The sequence below is a fragment of the Nyctereutes procyonoides genome, unplaced genomic scaffold (genome assembly GCF_905146905.1).
Source record: "Nyctereutes procyonoides isolate TBG_1078 unplaced genomic scaffold, NYPRO_anot_genome, whole genome shotgun sequence".
Taxonomy (NCBI): domain Eukaryota; kingdom Metazoa; phylum Chordata; class Mammalia; order Carnivora; family Canidae; genus Nyctereutes; species Nyctereutes procyonoides.
The window spans coordinates 70,715,340-70,736,437 of record NW_026575135.1 but is presented as its reverse complement, the minus strand read 5'-3'; the positions used below and the strand labels follow the sequence as shown (position 1 = coordinate 70,736,437).

Below are 21,098 nucleotides of genomic sequence, written 5' to 3'. Positions count from 1 at the left end.
ACACATAGCCACAAATTAAAGCTAACATATTAAATGGTAAAATACTGAATGTTATTATTTGTATTCACCATTGCACTGGCATATGCCATATGGTACTATAATGTAAGAACAAAATTTAAAAGGTATTACAAGTAGAAAAGAAAAAACCTGATGGCCATTGTTTACGGATGATGATTGTGTATGAAGAAAATCCAAAATATACAAATAAGCTATTAGAAAAAAAGTGAATTTATCAAAATTACTGGATAGGTCAATATACAAAAACCAATTGTATTTCTATGTACTAATAATAAATAATTGAAAAATGAAGTTTAAAAAATTCTGTTTACAGTAATATAGTGAGCACATTGTGCCTTCTCATGCCTCCTTGTCATTGCATGAACTTCTCTTATGTGAATGCCTTTCCATCTACCTCCACACACCTGTTGAACTCTTACATTTCTTTCCTGTCTCAGGCTTATCACTCTTATAGCATGAGTGCTTTCTTCCCCTTCCTAAATAATTTTTAAACTCTAATTCATGAGCAATTTTTTTCTTAAAAAAACAAAAAGGAACAGGTGCCAAACATATAAAAGTGCAGCTTTTAAAATTATTTTTTAAGGGACGCCTGGGTGGCTCAGAGGTTGAGCCTCTGCGTTTGGCTCAGGACGTGATCCTGGATTTCCAGGATCAAGTCCCACATTGGGCTTCCTGAATGGAGCCTGCTTCTCCCTCTGCCTGTGTCTCTGCCTCTGTGTCTCTCATGAATAAATAAAATCTTTAAAAAAATAATAAAAATAATAAAATTATTTTTTAAATGATTTTATTTATTTATTCATGAGACACCCACAGGGAGAGAGCCTTTGCAGTCTGAATTTTTTTTAACATTTGAAAACCACAATACATGCTTTTATTTCATGAAATGGATTCCTTTTTGAGACTTTGCCATAGTGACATGTCCTTTAAATTATTTCTTAGGATTTCTTGTGCAGCCAACTAAAAAAATATTAATAACTTTAACCTTGAAGTGACTGCCAAAAAATTTATATTTTTCTACTTAAATTAACATACTGTTGAGAACACAGCAAGTACAGTTCAATAATAAATTACTTCAAGGCAACAAAGAAAAGTAATTATGAGAACAAAATTAATTGTTTAAAAACATTTTGGGAGACTGTTAGATATAGTTTGGAAATAACTAAAAGAATAGAGGAAAAAGAGAACACATTTTATTTCTCCTTTTTAATGAAAACCACGCACAAAGTTTGACAACAATTTAGGAAAAGGCAAATTCCAGAGACTGAGGTAGTTTGCAGATTTTTTTTATCTATTATTTGGTCTACATATGCATATATATATTTTCTTACATATGCATATATTTTAAGATCAATTCTGTTTGCTACTAAAATGTTAGTTCTAATAAAGATGCTACTGGCTTAAATAGTTGGTGTCTTTCTAATGAGAAACCCAGCACTCCTACACCCAGATTTTTCTCATTTTTACATATCACATATAGTGTATAATGCTGCATAAATAGATAGAAAAACCCCTTTTATCTTACAAATGGTCCAAACTGTGATTTTGCATTCAAATTGCCATTGTGATTTCCTTGTCTTGGGATGTTTTAAAAAGTGACTGGCAGGTATGAAAAATTTCCAGATACTTCTACATAGTCAAAGCTTTTTATCCTTAAGAATTTAATATCTGACAAAGACAAAATTTAAATAGAAAAGTTTTCTCATGTTCATTACATTTATTAAATCAATCTCGAGTATCTATACTCTGCTGAGCTTTGGTTTAAGGCTTTCACACATGCAAATCTACTTTCAAGGAATCCTCTTCGATGTGGATTTTATAATGATTAGTAAGGGACGACCTCTGGCTGAAAAGTTTCCCACATGCATTACATTCATACGGTTTCTCTCCAGTATGAATTCTCTGATGGGCAATAAGTGACGAGCTCTGTCTAAAAGTTTTTCCACATGTATGACATTCAAAGGGCTTCTCTCCTGTGTGAATCCTTTGATGCTGAATAAGAGCAGCACTTTGGCCAAAAGATATCCCACATTCCAAACATCGATATGGTTTCTCTCCGGTGTGAATTCTCTGATGATTACTGAGGGATGAGTTACACCGAAAGGTTTTCCCACACTCGTTGCATTTATAGGGTCTTTCTCCGGTATGCATCCTCTGATGCTGAATGAGAGCTGAACTCTGTCGGAAGGCTTTCCCACACACTTTACATTTACACGGCTTCTCCCCCGTGTGAATTCTTTCATGAATGATGAGCGTCGAGTGGGAACTTAAGGCTTTACCACATTCATTACAGTTATACAGTTTCTCACCAGTATGAATTATTCGGTGTCTGTTGAGTCGTGAAATGGAAGTAAAACCTTTTCCACATTCATTACATCGATAGGGCTTCTCTCCAGTGTGAATCCTCTCATGCTGGATGAGAGAGGCACTCTGACTAAAGGCCCTCCCACACTCACTACACTTAAAAGGCTTCTCTCCTGTGTGAATCCTCTGATGGTAACGGAGGGATGAGCTAGACTTAAAGGTGTTGCCACATTCGTTACATAAATAAGACTTCTTCCTGAGATGAATTCTCTGATACCCAGGGAGGGACGTGCTAGCTGCCTTCCTACCTGGATTGTATTTATGGGGGTTTTCTCGAGCATGGATTTTTTGATGTATAAAAAGGCCAGACCTTCTGCTGAAGGATTTGCCGCATTCTTTGCATCTATAGGATTTCTCAACAGTGTGGGTTCTTAGGTGTTTACAAAGGGATGCACTATGGCTGAAGGCTTTCCCACATTCCTTACAAATGTAGGGTTTCTCTCCAGTATGAGTTCTTTGATGCTGAATAAGAGCTGAACTTTGGCTGAAAGCTTTCAAACATTCTCTACATTTAAATAATTTTTCTCCAGTGTGGTTTTTCTGATGTTTACGAAGGGATGAATTGTGAATGAATGCTTTTTCACATATGTTACATTTGTACCGCTTCTCTGGTGTTTTGAGTTTTGGTTGGTTAAGTAAGTTTGAATTCTGCTTGAAACTGTTTCTTTGTATTTCATATTTTGAGGGTGTCTTTTCTCTATCAACCCTCTGTTGTTTAACAAAGACTGATTTCAGGCTGAAATTTTGGCTAAAGTCATTGTTTTTATGGCTTCTTTCTACAGTGAGGATTTTTGTATGGGTGATTGAAATTATTTGTAAACTTTCATTTTTGTCTTTTTGTTTTTTAAATCCATCTTCATATATGCAGGGTTTTTCTGATATGAAATTCCAGGGTTCATCCCTTTTGAGTCTTTTTCTTTTTAGACCCGGAAATGATGAATCTTGGGTTTGAGTTGACTTTGTAGTTTTAGGACTTCTCTTACATCCTGGAAAAAAAAAAAAAACCCACTAATGATTCACATGATGGGCTGAGACTTAACATGTAGAAAGAATAAATATTAATGATATTTAAATAAGGGCTTGCTTTCTGGCTAGAAAAGACTAGCAAGAGGGAAAAATAGGAAAGTAACACATAAAACAATAACGGATAAGGGCAGAAGGGTTAGAGTGACTGAAAGAATAAAAGAAGCTCATTTATGGAAGGCAAGAGTGTATGAGTAACAGGAGAATCAATGAGGAGACAGGATTAGAAGAGAATGAATTAAGTGCAGTCTGGTATCCAAAGCCTATGACAGACTTACACATTATTTCCATGACATTGTTCTCATTTATGTAATTATTTCTAATGTTGAATGTCATTCCTCCTTTTCCTACATGCCAGGTTTCTCTGTGGCCTTCATACTCAGTGCCAGTGTTAACTCCTCTGTGTACCCCTTCCAGCTTCAACAATCCATTACCCTAATATACCACCTACTGAAGTATATTATAATGTATGTACCTAGGGGGGAAAATTATAAATATATTTAGAGACAATGAGAAAGCCTTCAAAAAAATTCAGCACTATTGATAGTAAAAACTTCCAAGAAAATTGGAATTGAGGGATACTCCCTCAATATGCTAAAATACATATGCTTTATCATTCAAAATAAAATATGCTAAAATATTTTAGTTCTAAAACCAGTAAACTATTTAATGAAGAAAGACTAGAGGCATTTCCAGTATGATCAAGAACAAGGGCAGCCTGGCTGGCTCAGGTGGTAGAGCATGTGACTCTAGATGTTGGGGTTGAGTTTGAGCCCCACATTAGGTGTAGAGATTACTTAAAAATATCTTTTTTAAAAAAATAAGATAAGGATGCCCATTATTTTCCCTTCTGTTCATCATTATACAAGATGCCTTAATCTGTTCAGTGACAAGGATGAGTAAAGTGGAAATGAAGAAATAAAACTACCTCTATTTGCTGGTGATATAATACCCTATCTGTATAACTCTAGAAAATCAATGATAAAACTCTTATCAGTGATGTAGGAGGATATAAAAGTAACATGCTGAAGTCAATAACTTTCATTGACACTAACAAAAAATTAGAGAGATGGATTTATAAGAAATATAGAAAACTTATCTGAGGAAAATTTCAAAACAGTCTTGATTGACATTAAAGTACACTTGAACAAATAGAACAGCCTCTCCAATTCTTGGATAGAACAACTCAATGTTATAAAAATATAAAGATATTTTAAAGAAAATATGTAAATATATTTTAAATCCTATATAGAAATCAGGATTTTTTTAACTTTAGCTGGATTTTGAGCATGGGTAATTCTTTGTCATGGGGCTTCCCTGTGCACTAGCACCTAGCCTTTCCCCTACTTCCACCCTTCTTCAAGCTGTGACAATCCAAAATGTTTCAAAACATCAACAAATGACAAAATCACCCCCCTACACACACAGAACCACTGGTATAAATGAAATAAACATGATAAGTGATAACTGTCAAAATTGGGTGATGGATACACAAGAATTCATTACAGTATTCTCTCTACCTACACATACATGTTTAAACTTTTCATAGGGAAATAAATTAAATCTTCTTCCACTTCCTGTTGCTCTTTGTATTAAGAGTGCATAGATTAATCTTTTTCCTCTTCAAGGTCATATCTAATAATAGACCAGCAATTTTAAAAGGTTTTGGCACATGAATTTAAAAATATCAATATACAAAGGAAAAGATCTTTAAAAAATACTTTAACTTAAAAAAAATACTTTCTAAGTAGAAAATTAGAATACTTACAGAATGACAAAGCTTATATTTAAATAGGAAATATCAAAGCCTTCTGGGTAACTCAAGACAATGCTAGGTAGAAAATAAACTATCAAAATTATTTCCCCAAATGATAAATAATTCCATAAGTATGAGACTTCTATCCAAATTGTTAACTTGAGCATTACTTGAGAAAGAAGAAAGAAAATGCCAAAACTTCTAAAAATAAATATGAATTAAGGAAAAAGTGGACATCAAGGAAGATGGCAGAGTAGGAAATTCCAAGGTTCTGTCTCCCCATCTAGACAACAAAGGAACTGACAAAATTTGGCTATTCAATGATTTTCAAACTGTAGAATCTAACTGATGGCTGGCAGCTTCTAGGGGAAAGCCTGCTTGAGAAATTGTAGTTCATCGCAGTCAGTAGCAGCTACCCATGCCCCAGCTCCCAGCGCCATGGCAGGCAGCTGTACTAACACTCGTTGGACGGCTTACAGGAACCAAGGTGACAACAGGAAACTTGCTCTTCGATTATTTGTAGATATGGGTCCTGACAGGATTATTGCTTGTGGTCACGGAGGTAAAGACACAAAGGAAACCTTCCATTGTTGCCCAACTGGCTGAAGCAGCTGCGAGGGGATTTAAGGGACAGAACCTGTCTTCCCCCTACCCTCTCACACTCACATTTTACGTTTTTCCCACATTGGGGAACCACATATTTAAGTATAAGGATAAGGACAGTCAAAAGTAACTGCATATGTGGGAAATTTAGAAAGTTGCCATAAATGCCAAGAGAAAGATAACGACTCAGAAGAGACGTGAAAAAAAACCTTTACTGTATTGTGTCGGGCTGGTTCATGGCACAAAGACACCTGACAACAACAAAAAAATCAACTACCATTTTCCCCTGTTATAAAGTGATTTTATTGAATTGATGAACATACCATAGGTCAAATAATATTTTCCAAAGATAATAATTAGGGACTTCAAAGCTCAACATAAAATTAGTAGCTTCAGTAGTATTAGCCATATTCCCCAGCAACAGCATGATAAAATTATTATGTTAGAAATACAGAACTCTAGGACTAGCTAGAAACTTGGCAGTCACTTAGCGTAATATCTTCATTTCATGAGAAAACTAGACTCAGATGTTAAGCGATTTGCCCAAACTCAAATATGTAATAGTAATAAAGCTGGAAATCAAACCAATTTTTCCCTAAAACTAAAATTTGATCAATATTTCAATTGATTCTCTAGGAGCTAAAAACCTAGGCTGTTTGCTAATGTGACAGAAAGTATTAATGGGATGCCTGGGTGGCTCCAAGGTTGAGCTCAGGTCATGATGGGATTCAGGGATTGAGTCTCACATTAGGCTCCCCACAGGGAGTCTGCTTCTCCCTCTGCCTATGTGTATGCTTCTCTCTCTGTCTCTCATGAATAAATAAATAAAATCTTTAAAAAAAAAAGTGTTCAGACACTACAATAAGTCATAGTCCAGAGATTCAGGCCTGGAAGAGGCTTTATCAAATAACTTGTTAAAAGGAGGAAATATATGTGAAGGAAGTCACTCTGGGGAAGGAGGAGAATCTAATTCCCAGAGTTATGACATTATAAAATTCAAATGTCTAATTTACAACCAAAAAAATCACAAGGCACTCAAAAAAAAAAAAAAAAGATACATTTCATTCAAAGCAACAAGCAGACAAAAACCATCTATGAGGAAGAGGTGGCATACTCCACCAAAACTTTTAAACAATACTTTGCAAGATGCTCAGAAAGCCAAAGAAATATATGGGTAAAGGTCAGGAAAATGATTTAAAAAATGAAAAAATCAATAAAGAGGAAACACAAAAAGAAACCAAAATGAAATTCTAGAGTTGAAAAGGGCAATAACTGAAAAATTTCACTAAGGAGATTAAAAAAATCAGATTTCAGCAGGCAGAAGAGTCAGTGAACTCAAAGACAGGCCCTTAAAATTCCTGAGGAAGAAAAACAAAAAAATATTGAAGAAAGTGAACAGAGCCTAAGAGACCTGTGAGACACCATAAGGTGGACCAAAATAGCATATGGAAATCCTGAAAGGGAAAGGGAAAAGGAAAAGGGCAAAGGGCAGTGATACCATTTGAAGACAATGGCTGAAACTTCCCAAATTTGATATGAAAGATGAATCTACAAATTTATAAAGCATAATGAACTCCAAAAAGGAAAACTGAGAGAGACTGAGACACACCATCACCAAACTGTCACAACCCAAAGCCAAAAAAAGAGAATACTGAAAGCGCAAGAAAGAAAGAAGACTCATCACATACAAGGGATCTTCAATAAGATCATCAGATTTCTCATCAGGAACTTTGGAGGCTAGAAAGTATTGAGTTGGTATTGTCGGAATTCTCTATCTGGTAAACCATTCTTCAAAAATGACAAAGAAATTAAGACAATCCCACGCTGAGGGGGTTTATTACTACTAGACCTGCCTTGCAAGAATTGTTAAAGGGGGGATCCCTGGGTGGCACAGCGGTTTAGCGCCTGCCTTTGGCCCAGGGCGCGGTCCTGGAGACCCGGGATCGAGTCCCACGTCGGGCTCCCGGTACATGGAGCCTGCTTCTCCCTCTGCCTGTGTCTCTGCCTCTCTCTCTCTCTCTGTGTGTGTGTGTGTGTGTGACTATCATAAATAAATAAAAAATTTAAAAAAAAAAGAATTGTTAAAGGGAGTCCTTCAAATTAAAATGAAAGGATGCAAAGCAAAGTGATACAACATAAAGACCTCCAGTCAGGATGTAAATGTATGGTCAATATAAAAACCAGTATTATTGTAATTTTGGCTTGTAACTCCACTTTTTATTTTCCACATGATTTAAAAGACAAATGCATTTTAAAATCATTAGACTGTATTTTAAGGCACACAGCCTATGATGATGCATTTTGTGACAACAGTAACTAAATGGGGATAAAGATGGAGGAGAGATTGTGTACATTATTGTACTTAAGGTAGTATAAATTCGAATCAGAGTGGAATAAGTTTAGGATGTTAAATATAATCCCAATGGTAACCATAAAGAAAATACTTATATAATATATATAAAAGAAAATGGGAGAGGAATTAAAATGTTTCACTACAAAAAATCAACTAAACACAAAAGGAGACAGTAATGCAGGAAATCAGGGACAAAAAGACATAAGGCATAGAGAAAACAAATAGCAAAATGGCAGAAATAGGTCCCTCATTATCAGTAATTACCTCAGATATAAATACATTAACTTAATCCTCCAGTCAAAATACAGATATTGGCAGAATGGAGGGAAAAAAAAACATTTCTAACTATAACCCGTAACAAACTCACTTCTTTTCTTTTTCTTGAAGTATAATTAACATACAATGTATATTAGTTTTAGGTATACACTATAAGGAGTCAACAATTCTATACATTACTCATTGCTCATAAAATAGGTATACTCTTGATCCTCTCTATTTCACCCCTCTCCCCACCCACAGTAACCACCAGTTTGTTCTCTGTATTTCAGAGTCTGTTTTTTGTTTGAATAAGATTCACTTTAGGGATCCCTGGGTGGCGCAGCGGTTTGGCACCTGCCTTTGGCCCGGGGCGCGATCCTGGAGACCCAGGATCGAATCCCACATCGGGCTCCCGGTGCATGGAGCCTGCTTCTCCCTCTGCCTGTGTCTCTGCCTCTCTCTCTCTCTCTCTCTCTGTGACTATCATAAATAAATAAAAATTAAAAAAAAAAGATTCACTTTAGATCCAAAGACACAAATAGGTTGAAAGTGAGACGATGGAAAGATACTTAATGAAAACAGAAGTACCAAAAGATAGTTGGAGTGGCTATATTAGTATCAGACAAAATAAACTTTAGAAAACAAGTTATAAGAGACAAAGAAGGATGATGTATATTCATAAAAAGTTTCCATTCAGTAAGAAGGCATTACAGTTATAAACATTTACATACTTAATAACACATCCTCAAAGCTCATGAAGCAAAAATGAACAAAATTGAAGGCAGAAATAGTCTTATAATACTTGGAGACTATAATACTCTATTCAATAGGGAATAGAACCACCAGATATAAAGAATAAATAAGGGACTTGAACAACACAATAAGCCAACTGGATTGAATGGATACATACAGAACCTGCTATCCATCAAAAACAAAGACACATGAAAAAACAGACTTAACTCTAGAGAACTAATGGTTACCAGGTGGGAAGTGGGTGGGGGATGCAGAGAAACAGTTGATGGGAATTAAAATACACTTACCATGATGAGCACCAAGTACTGTATGGAAGTGTTAAATCACTATATTGTACACCTGAAACTAATATAACCCTGTATGTGAATTATACTGAGGTAAGGAAGGGAAGGAGGGAGGAAGGAAAGGAGGAAAGAAAAAGAGAAACAAAGAGAGAAAGAAAGAAGGATATCTCTCTGTAGGAAGGATAGTTTGATATGAAATGTATATACACCTGGTAAAGCCTCTGTGAACATTGTAACCCAAGGATGTTTTTGTGTTTAAGTAGGCTCCACACTGGGCTCCACTGGAATTCACAGCCCTGAGGTGGAGACCTGGGCTGAGATCAAGAGTCAGATAATTAACCCCTAAACCAAATGAGCCACCCAGGTGCAAACCAAGGATATTTTATTTCAGATCCTAGGAGCCATCTCTTTGAAATGTAAAAATCAAGAAGGAAACCAGGTTTTGTGAAGGGGAGTGAGACAACCTGATTTCCCTTTTAATAAAGCATTCTGGCAGCTACAGAAAAGAGGCTAGTGGCAGGAGGGAGGTGCAGGACCAGGCAGGAGTCTGGGTGGGGGTGGGGGGAAGGCAGAGGACAAGGACAAGACTGACCCAAACATACTAGAGATTCCAACCAAGCACCTCCTAAAAGGTTCACTCTTAAAACCACCACCTGCTGGGTCACTTGGCTGCAAAGGCCAACACCTCTGTGCTAATTAGAAAAAGACAGACCACCTTCTGTGCAGGGGTGGGGGCAGCCCCCAGGTGACCCATCAGCTGACCACACAGCACAGGGACAATCCCCCTACCAGGCTTCTTGCACTTAATGACAAAGGAGGACAAAATGATGTGAAAGAAAAACACATTTTCACTTGAGGCTATTTGCATTTTTAACTTGTAGATTTCAAGAATATTTCCACATATGAGTGTAGAGCAAACTCGCTGTGTACAAGCTGGTTTAATCACCTTGTTACAAGTCTTTGAGAAAAGGGCCACCTCACTTGTGCTCTTAAGAGACTCTGAGGAGACACACACCCTTCGTGCCATCTCCTTCCAGCTCTCAATTCAAAACATATACATGCGGGGGTGACCATTTGTTTTTCTTTCCTCTGTTTTTCCTATTTGTGAATAGTTTTGAATTTTTTTTTTTTCAAAGGACATTTGGAGGCTGCTAGAGGTTCCAGCCCTGCCCAGGGAGCACAGTCTTTTCTGTCCTTGGCTGTGCAAAGGGTGGGTTCGGGTTCTGGTCCAGGGAAGAAGCTGAAGTACTTCCAGAACATGCTGGCCCCTCCCTCTGTGCTCACAGGGAATGAGCTGCCCTCAGGAGAAGAAGCTGTTCTGAGGCCCCTAGTCCAGGCAGAGGGACTCTCCGCAGGGGTGCAGCACTCCCAGTGCGACCCATGTGACCCCCATCTCTGAGGAAAGGGGAGGTACATCGCTTCCAGAAAAACGCACTGCTGGTCAGAGTGATGACCTTCCTTCCCTCAGACGCCCACCCATGGCCGCCCTCAAACATCTCCCTAAACCTGAGAGGAGGCTCCCTGGGGACTCTAACCCCATCACCCAGAGGCCCCAGCACCTCTCCAGACAGCTTTGGACTCCAGGTACACTTTACATTCCCCTAAACCCAAAGAGCACTTGCTTCAGTCAGAGAGAAAGTCATCCATTGATCAAAGGCTCCCTGGGCCAGAGGACAGGGAAGGACCCCTTCCTCTCTTCTTCCCATCGTTGGTCCAGCCTCCACTCGGGTGCCCCAAGTGACTGAAGCCCCTGCTGACGCTCTGCTGGCGCCCTGGTGTGGCCTCCTGTGCGACCTTGACCACCTTCCACATGCTTCGTGTCTTTCTCCCAAACCAGAGTTACAAAGACAGATGGACAGGCAAGGGTAGTTCCCACAGCAAAAACCTCAATGTTGGGTGGGAAGGAAGCTCTCCTGTCCTGGGTGCTTGGGGACCGCCCACCCCCCAGCTTCTCAGTGGGGCCCATGGGATGACCAGCCATCACTGCCGCGTCAGGACCAGACAGCAGCTGGGACAAGTTCCCACTCCCGTGCCAGCAGCTCCCCACAGGCAGATCTCAGCAGGGTGTGAACCGGGAGCCTTAGCCAGGCTATTCCCACTCCTCAGGCTCCCTGCCTGCCTCTCAGACCCAGACAGCATCCTGCATCCGGGATCCCTGGCTCAGTGGGATCGGGTCCCTGCCCCTCTCCCCTGGCTCCCAGCAGTACAGGCTGGTTTCCTTTCCCTGGGCTCACACAGTCTATTCCTGGGCCTGGACGACAGCCTGCATCCCCAGGTCTCCATGCTGGCCCTCCTGCTGCAGTGCTATGCCACGCAGTGTCTCCCCTGTGGGATCATGCTGAAACCCGCATGCGCTCTGTGCACGATCACTCGTCTCCCCACTCCACCATGACCCCCGGCTGGCAGGACCTGTGTCCTTTGTCCAAGATCACACCACCAGGGCCCAGCATGAAGCTCATGCACCGTTCACTATGGGGCAGGAAAGCAGTGGGTGCAGGTGTGACCTGGATCCTCTCACACTCCTCAGCTCTCTGTCCCCAACTCCCAGGACCACTGTCCCTCCTCTGTCTCCTCTGATGACTTCTCGGGCACAGCCAGGTTCTTCTTCCCTAACCCACCTCCTACATGGGGAGGGATCCTGTCCTCTGCTCTGTGCCCTCTCCTGGTCAGCTTGAGGTCAGATGCCACCTGTGTACCTGACGGCTCCCTGACCTCCCTTCGAGTCCCTGCAGACCTCATACAGCCGCCCACCTACACCTCTACCTGGGCATGCCACTCCCATCTCAAGTGAGAGTCACCCCCCAGTGCCCTCGGCCTACACCCGTAAACAGGGGCCCATCCGCTTCCCTCCCAGACCCCGCTGCACACCCTAGAAACATCCCACCTACCTTACTGCAAGTGTCTCTGGGAAGGTTCCACATCAGGGATCCCTCACTTTACATGCATCCCCCACAGTGCTTCCAAAGTGACCATTCTATTAAATTCAAATTACGTCAGGCCTTCATGAACATATTCTCTATGAAATGTTAAGGTTACACATAACCAAAGGACATTCTTTGATCCCGCCGCTTCTAGATCCCATTCCGAGCAGAAGTACTGGAAGCAGCCGAGGTGTGTCCCCTGCCCTTTCTGTCTGCACCTCCACACAGTCATACACAAGCAGCCACATACTCTCCCTCCGCATCAGCGCTGCCGTCTCAGCTGGGGCTTGCCCACCTGCCCCACAACACAGTCCACACCAGCATGCTCTCTTTTTGACTGTGGCACTCGATGCAGGGGCAGGGACTGGCCAGCCCAGCCGTGCCCTTATCGAAAGACATTTACATTGTTTCAGATTGAAGCCAATTTTTCTAAAATAACAAAAACATCAGTCTGCTGCTTAAAAGCCTTCATTTCCATGGGATGGTCCTATCTACAACATTCCTGTCAAAGCACGCTGGGACGCGGGTCCTGCTGCCTCTCCACACCCTTTCCTTTCTCAGCTCCTCTCACACACACCCTAAACCTCAGTCAGGATCATTCTCTGCCAGTCCTTAAACACAGTTTGCTGCTGAGTACCCGATGTGCAGCCCTCTTCTGAAAACAGGAACAAATGAGGGCAGATCATCTGGGAAGCAGCGATCACCACAGAATCAGAGGAAGCTCGCACCTGGGGCCTGAGTGTCCCCTCTCCACCACCTCTTGACGACAGGCCAGAAGAAACTTTCCCCACTGACCTCTCCAAGCTGCGCCATCCACTTTCTACCCAGACTGCTGCCCACACCGGTTTCTTGGGCGCCTCAGGCCCACCCACTCACCTAGGGAGGGGCCTCCAGGACTTTCTTTCTCCACCTTCCAGGGATCTTCACCTCGCTGCAACAGGGAGATCACTTTTGGTTTGGAAAACAGGAGTCCTGCTCATAGCCCCCCCCCCACAAAAAAAAAAGGAAAGAAAGAAAAAAGACATCGTTTTGTTATGACTCAAAGAGGCACCACAGATCTGAATGGAAAATTCAGGGGTTGGTGGTCACTCTGTGCCCAATGACATGTGGGGTGTGTGTAAGGGGAAGGGCAAGGGACCTGTAGGACCTGTGGTTGTGCAATAATTAGCTGTATGTTAGAGAAATACAATAAACATGCAGCTTTGATTCCTGGAGTACTGATGGCCTTCTATAGAAGAGGGCACATGTTATTAGATGTTCAGACTAAATGTTTATAGACAGGTACCTATGTACCAAGATACTGTGTACCACGTCCTCTATTTAAAACGAGAAAGCACTATCTGACTGTCTCTCAAAGATGGACTCTACAATGTTTGTCAGGCTGGAAAAGAGAATTGGGAAGGGCTGGTGGCAGGTTAATGAAGATGGTTGAGGGATGCCCTCTGCTGTGAGCTGAGCAAACAAAATCATGGAAAATCAGAGCAGGAAAGCACTGCCTGAACTATGAGGGAGTCTCCAACATGCAAGTATGTCACCTGTCCCATGGATGGGACAGATCCCTGTAAGGGGGAAAGAGTTTTAAATATTTATTTTTAATTTATTTTTTAATTTATAACGTGTAGAATCCTAATGCAAAATTCAGCTACAAGTTCCTGATGACCTATGGCTTTTACCCAGGGAAGCAGGTGCTGTCTTATGCTAACTTCTGACTTTGTCATCTACAGGGAAAATTGCCTTACCCAAGGAGACCAGGTTACTGTAGTTCTCCAGCATCACTTCCTGGTACACGTGTCTCTGAGAAGGACCCAGCTTCCTCCACTCATCCCGGGTAAAGAGCACAGCCACGTCCTCGAAGGTCACTGACATCTATAATGACAAGCCATCCCAGCTCACCAGGTCCTCCCATCACACAGACTAAAGAAGGGAGCAGTGGGGGTAGGGGTATGGGGTGGGTGGGCTGCTATGAAATGCTGCTGCTGCTGCTTCTTCTTTGTTTTTAAAGATTTATTAGAGAGAGAGAGAGAAAGCTGGAGTGGTGGTGAGAAGCAGAGGGAGAGGGAGAAGCAGACTCCCCACTGAGCAGGGAGCGCCTCCTGGTGGCTCAATCCCAGGACTCTGAGATCATGACCTGAGCTGAAGGCAGACACTTAACTGACTGAGCCACCCAGGCAACCCCATGAAATGCTTCTGTTGTCATTCTGGTTTTGAAGGTTTGAGGTCATTTTTTTAATGAACCATCAGCCGGCGACAAATACCTACACTGAGCAGCATGAAGTATTAACCAGGCCCTTATAGTTAACCACTCTAAGGAGACATGAGGAGGAATTAAGACCACTGGTGGGAGTGTTGATTAGAATAATCTTTCTGATGACAGTTCGACAATACCTATTTAAAGCTTTAAAATGTGCATATCTGTTAACTTATCAATTACTGTATTTGTATCATAATTAACAGTGCCCCCAAAACGCACATCCAAGGGTATTTATAATCCTGTTAGTGATTGCAAAAAAACATAACCCAAATAATCACTGATGCAGGCTAGGTCAACTAACTTAAGGCATACTGAAGACAGAGGACAGTAATAATGGAAAATTAAAACAGCTATCATTTATTGAATGCTATCTCTAGACCAAGTACTGTTCCTAGAGATTTATATTAACTGTTACTGTAAACATCTATCTTCACACCGATCCTATAAAATAGGTACTATTATGCCCCCATTTTATACAGGAAAAAAACAAAGAGAAATTTGTCCACATCAAACAGCTGGCATAGAGGAAAACTCATTCCTCCTGTGTGTCTACCGTCAATACTACCATACTACTTTACTTCTGACACCGGACGTGGATTTTCCACACCCCAAGCAACTGTGTGACAACAGCTAGGTGTCCTAAATTTGACTTAATTCTCATACCATCTACCTGGAGAGAGGGTCAGATCCCACAGGTTAAGGGCTCAGTCCCACCACAAGACTGCCCCAACTTCAGATGCCAATCCCAAGTCCAGGTTGTTACCTATGCTTCTGACCAACCGGCTATGAACTGGAGGTTTCTACAACTCCTTCCTTGGGTTGAATTAATTTGCTCATGTGGCAAATGCAGGAAAGTGCCACAGGGTAGGGAAGCATTTCCTTACTAGATTACTGGTTTATTATAGAAGGATGTAACTCAGGAATAGCCAGATGGAAGAGATGCATTTGGCAAGGTATGTGGGAAGGCAGGCGGGGCTTCTATGTCATCTCTGGATGCACCACTTTCCCCCTACAAGTATTTACCAACCCAAAAGCCCTTTGAACCCTGTCCCCTTGGGGTCTTTTGGAGGCTTCATTGCATAGACACAATGGATTAAGTCACTGACCACTGTGTAGGCAAGACTAGCCCCTGGGATGGGGTGGAAGGCCTGAAAGTTCCAACACTCGAATCAAGGTTGGTTCCCCTGCCAACCAGCTCAGATCCTTAGGGGCATTCCAAAAGTTACCTCATTCCTATCAACTCTGGCTTAGTCAAAATGGTTCGTTATGAATAAGAAAACACACCCATTTCACCTTTATCGCTCTGAAGTTTTTCAAGAACAAAAGCCAAGGGATCCCTGGGTGGCGCAGCGGTTTGGCGCCTGCCTTTGGCCCAGGGTGCGATCCTGGAGATCCGGGATCGAGTCCCACGTCAGGCTCCCGGTGCATGGAGCCTGCTTCTCCCTCTGCCTGTGTCTCTGCCTCTCTCTCTCTCTCTGTGACTATCATAAGTAAATAAAAAAAAATTAAAAAAAAAAAAAAAGAACAAAAGCCAAATATTACTAATCACTTAGTTTTCCAAACCCTTATAATTTCCTATGTGCCAGGAACAGGGGTGAAAACCCAAAGACCAAATATACATTATTTCATGTTATATATCACAATATCACAGCTGGTTAGGGGTGGAAGTAGAATTTCAATCCAGAGGAGATCCAAAGCTCCATTCTTAACCACTCTGCAAAACTGCCTCTTGATGTCTAGCTCATAGAGTTAAGAAATAAATGAGACCATCTATATAATGGAGATAGGTAGTGGTGATAGGTGCACAACAATGTGAATGTACTCAATGCCATTCAGTTATACACCCAAAAGGTTAAAGTAGTAAATGCTACGTTATGTATATTTTCTCAAGCTAAAAAAGTTAAAATGGTAAAAAAAAAAATGTGTATATGTGTACATATAGATACATAAATAAAAAACAATGGTGAGCAGAAAATGAGTCTAATGGACATATCCCAAAGAGGTGACAGTGACTATCTCTATATATTCATTTCACGTTCTTCTTTACGTATATATTTTTTATGCTCTGAAATTTTAATTCATAATTTAAATTATAAATATATAATTTATTGGCACATGGGGGGAGTATAAGAAATAATCTTAGCCCTCAAAAGAATTTACATTTTAACTGGCAGACAAGATAAACGCATTAAATAATTTGATCAAAGAAAGAAAAGTTGTAGCTGGACAGTACCATACACCATCTCCCAGTTCAATCCTCATTTTAGAGTTGAGGACCAGAAGGTCCAGGGAAGTCAAGACCCCAGGCCACATACTTTATCAGCAGAAGAGGCAGCACAACAATATTTTCTTTTTACTTGGCCCTCAGCATATTCACTCTCTGGTCTTCAAAGCCCTGTCCCTGAGTTTTACACACCAGCCCACGCAGTACTGACATCCAGGAGCAGGTGAGGTTAGAGAGAATGCCACATGGATCCACTCCCTTGCAGGGATGGAGAAGATTCTGGGCAAGAAGAGAGCAACATGGCTCTGCTGGAATGGAAGAGGAAAGCTTCAGAAAAAAAGCAGCCTAGATGTGCACTGGCCGGCTCTGGCCTGAAGATCCACCACCGCCACATCCCATAAGCTCCAAACCCAACATCACAGTGAAGACCTCTGGGACACCGGGCTAGTTTGCCCCAGTTTCTGAAAGGGGCACCAGGGGAATGGCTAAGCAGTAACGAGCGTGGACCCAGAGGCCAGACACACTGGGTTTGAATTCAAGTTACCGGACATCTCTGAGCCTCGGTTTGCTCATATGTGAAATGGGGATGATAACTGCTGTCTGGCGTGAGAGTGAGAGTGAGAACAAAGGCAAAGCCCTCAGGCCGACCCCCAATGATAGGAACTGTTACCGTCAGATGAAGAAGAGCAATGAAAGGACACATCCTAGGACACGGTACAGCAGTTCCCACCTGTCAGCACTAATGGTATTATTACTAGTCACATCATTCTGCTCCCACAACCACATGAGGAGCATCTGCCTGCCAGTGCCCGGCCCTGATTAAACACTTCCCATGCACTCACTCACCTGATCCTCTCACCCAGCCTACAGGGAGGGCATGCTTGCTATTCCCAATGTCCAGGTGAGGAATGGGCATAGAGAGACGGAGCTATTTGTCCAAGGCCCACAAACAACCACTGAGGAAATGGGTTCAAGCCCAGCAGTCTGGCTCAAAGCCCTGCTTCTTACCCACTGGAGACCCTGCCTCTCCACTCGTAATATCCCACAAACCCCCTCCCTGCTGTCTCCTGGAGAGTCTTCTCTCTGCCCCCACAGTCAGGAGATCTCTCCAACTGTGTCCCCTCCAGCACAGCTATTCCCTGTTGATGCAGGGGCTCACTGGGACGGGGCCCCTCCCGTTTCCAACAACATAAGGATGAACATGGCCGGTCAAGAACAGTTTCCAAGAGAGCTTAGAGGCAAAGTAAAAAGGGAAGATAAAAACCTAACAACGATGGATTGTTGAAGCCTAGGGAAGGTATCCTCAAGAAAAGCCAAGGGTAGGAGGGAGACGAGGGCGAGCCTAGGAAGCAGGGCCAGAAAGCAGCTGCCAGGTGTGCATTTTTGTGCCTCTGTTAGGAAATGAAAGGAGAAATACGAGACATGGATTGGTGGGGAAGGAGGTAAGCATTCCCTACAGAATCCAGCATCCGCCAGGCGGACCAGCTCTGCCAAGGGAAAGGGCCTTGCGCAACAATCCTGCAGAAAGCTGTACTGAGTAGAGAACTTCAGTTTGAGGGTGGTTAAGCAAGCAACTAAGTCAATCAATCAATCTGTCAACCTATCTATCTATCTATCTATCTATCTATCTATCTATCTATCTATCATCATCTCTAAGGCCTGAGATGGCAATGAACTCACTCGAGACCTTGCTTCTCTCTGTCCAATAGCCATATCTTCTTTCTGGGCTCTTCCCCAAGGGTGGGTGGAGTCTCCAGGAGGCGGATCTGAAAGAGGAAAAAGGGAGCCAGGAGGGAGAAGCCCCTTCTGCTTTCCACTCCTGGGAATCACCGGCTCCGAAATCCTTACACCCCCCGAGAATGACGCCTCGTGCCCTCAGAGGGGGAAGCCAGACGGAGCTGGGGGCAGACAAGCCCAGAGACAAGGGCCAGCCCTCCATGGTCCCGGCCCCAACTCTTGCCCCCGTGGCTCGGAGAAATAGGACCTGGGACTCCAGCTACAGCAGCGGCAGCGGCAGCGGCAGCGGCGGCTCCCTGAACCTCCCCCACCCGCCGCACTTGTCAGCGCGCCTACTTCGCAGATCAGGAAACTGAGGGCAGAGTGGGAGCCACTGGCCCCAGCGCACACCGCCGGCGACGGCGCGCGGGATCCGCACCTGCGCCTCCAGAGCACCTGCTCTCACCTCACCGCCTGCAGGGGACAACTTTTCTGCAGCTCGAGCTGTCCCCACCCACCTTCTCCTCCTCCTGTCAGGGAACCTCCCTCCAGGTTTTTGGAAAGAAGTGCTTCGGGAAGGGCTGACAGCAGTGTCCCTGCGCCGGCCCGAGGGCCGCCGTCCGAGGAGCGGGCACTGAACCCGAACACGTGCGTTCCAGGTCAGCTCTGCCGCGGGGGGAGGGCGCGGGAGGGCGCGGGAGGGCGCGGGAGGCGGCAACTCACTTCTGGGAGAAAGCACGTCTCGGAGCCCGCAGCCCGGGAGGACAGGCGCCGAGGAGGGGCGGAAACACGGTCCCTCCCGCTCACCGACAGCCGGTAGCAAATCCAAGCGCCGGCCGGGCCCGGCAGGGAGCGCCCCGGGCTCGGGCCCGCAGGGGGCAGGAGGGTGGCCGGGCCTGGGCCAGCGGGGACAAGCGCGCGACCTGCCGCGGTCAGGGGCGCGTCCGCGGGCGGCCGGAGCGGGGCAGGCGGGCACGTCGGCGCAGCCCGGCCCTCGGTCCGCCCGCGCCCACAAAGGCCCCGCGCGCGGTTCTCGGGCCTGTGCCCCGCGCCCCGGCGCCGCATCCTCCCGAGGCCCCGGTCCTCCCTCCGGCCGGCATTCCGCCCACACTCCGCCGCTCACCTCGCCCAGGTCTCGGGGTCCCGGGGGCTGCGCCTCCTCGGCCGTGCTCCGCAGCCGGAGGCGCCGACACTGCCCCGGCGGACAGCAGCTTGGTGCCGGGACTGCCCCCGCCGGGGCGATGCCCGAGCGGCTGCTCGCTGTCCGCAGAAGCCGGGCGTCCAGAGAGGCGGGGCAGCGCGCGTGTTAGGGACGGCCGCTAACACCTCTGGGGAATGTAGTCCAGGCGAGGCCCCAGGCCTTCTGGGAAGTGTAGTTCTCCGCTACTTCCGGCGTGAGGCGAGGCGGGGCCGGGCATGCTGTCAGGTGGCCAGCTGCCGCTTCCGGGCACGCGGTCACGGCCCTCGGGCTGGGAAGTCAGTCTGTGGCTGCGCGTTTCCAGCGAAGGAAACGGAGGTGCGTTGAGGACGGTGTTTCTTGTGGCTCGGCATCTGCATAAATGATAGTAAGGTAAGTAGACAACCGCCGAGAAAAACCCAATTACCCTTCAGTCATTTAGGCAGAGTGTTTCGAGAACCTTCTTGAGGCAAGCGCTGCCTAAGCGGTTGGGAACCAGTCAGTGAACAAAGGTAATAGATTTCGAGAACTTCTTTGGAGGGTTGGTAGGGAGCAGACAGTAAGCTGTGAACATAATTATTTAATGTTTTAGATGATAAGCGTTATGGGGAAAAGTGAAAGGAACGCAGGGTGATGGGGTCCCCTGGCAGCCTCCCCCGAGAAGCAGGCGAGGGGCACTGCAGGCTCGGAGAAGCAGATGCTCTCTTTTCTTTTCCCTAGGGGAGCATGTCCCTTCCAGAAGGCTTTATAAATAGAAAAAAGTAGAAGAAGAATGCACCTGACGCCACCGCACAGAAGTGGTTAGCGTTTTGGTGAGCCTCTTCCACGGCGCGTTGCACTCCACGTCAATCGCTCCATCGCTGCTGACCTCCTTCTATCAGAATGGGATCTTGCAACAGCAGTTGTAACCTATTTCAGTTTTTTCCCCCACTTATGAATGTGCCTTGAACATTTGAATTTGCCAATATATACTCTCCCTCGGTAATGTTTTGAATGGCTTCAGTGCATTCCATTCTAATTACATTTTTTAGTTAAATACATTTAACTAGGGAGGCCTGGGTGGTTCAGCGGTTGAGCGTCTTTCTTGGGCTCAGGGCGTGATCCCAGAATCCCGGATTGAGTCTCACTAAACTAAGCTTATTTAACACCTGTTATATTATTTCCAGGTTGTTTGTTTGTTTGTTTTGCTCCGTTAATATTCTTGTACCTATATCTTTTTGTTTTTTAAAGATATTATTTATTGATTCATGAGAGACACAGAGAGGCAGAGACACAGGCAGAGGGAGAAGCAGGCTCCCAGTGGGAAGCCTGATGCGGGACTGGATCCCAGGACCCCAGGATCACACCTGAACCAAAGGTGGATGCTCAACCCCTGTACCTATATCTTTGGAGATTTTTTT

At 44.2% G+C, this 21,098-nt stretch overlaps 1 protein-coding gene and 1 long non-coding RNA gene across 4 annotated transcripts in view; one reads left to right on the top strand and one right to left on the bottom strand.

Moving 5' to 3' along the window:
- LOC129494752 (uncharacterized) overlaps positions 1 to 14,135 on the top strand; it is a 65,621-nt gene extending 51,486 nt beyond the window's left edge. The window contains exon 4 of the long non-coding RNA XR_008661398.1: positions 14,055 to 14,135. This is a non-coding gene — a long non-coding RNA (uncharacterized LOC129494752). The remainder of the gene's footprint in view (positions 1 to 14,054) is intronic.
- On the bottom strand, positions 1,286 to 19,777 carry ZNF354B (zinc finger protein 354B). 3 transcript variants are annotated; one of them, XM_055301756.1, is made up of 5 exons: positions 19,645 to 19,777; positions 18,486 to 18,571; positions 14,070 to 14,196; positions 13,207 to 13,302; positions 1,286 to 3,365 (listed from the first exon to the last, which is right to left on the bottom strand). In XM_055301756.1, exons 2-5 carry the CDS (start codon positions 18,516 to 18,518, stop codon positions 1,786 to 1,788), a joined length of 1,836 nt encoding a protein of 611 aa, XP_055157731.1. In that variant the 5' UTR covers positions 18,519 to 18,571; positions 19,645 to 19,777; the 3' UTR covers positions 1,286 to 1,785. The 3 variants fall into 3 exon arrangements, with proteins under 3 accessions (XP_055157731.1, XP_055157729.1, XP_055157730.1); XM_055301754.1 differs by lacking the exon at positions 19,645 to 19,777 and having other exon boundaries at positions 18,493 to 19,598; XM_055301755.1 differs by lacking the exons at positions 13,207 to 13,302; positions 14,070 to 14,196; positions 19,645 to 19,777 and having other exon boundaries at positions 18,486 to 19,463.
- Positions 19,778 to 21,098: the final 1,321 nt, after the last annotated feature.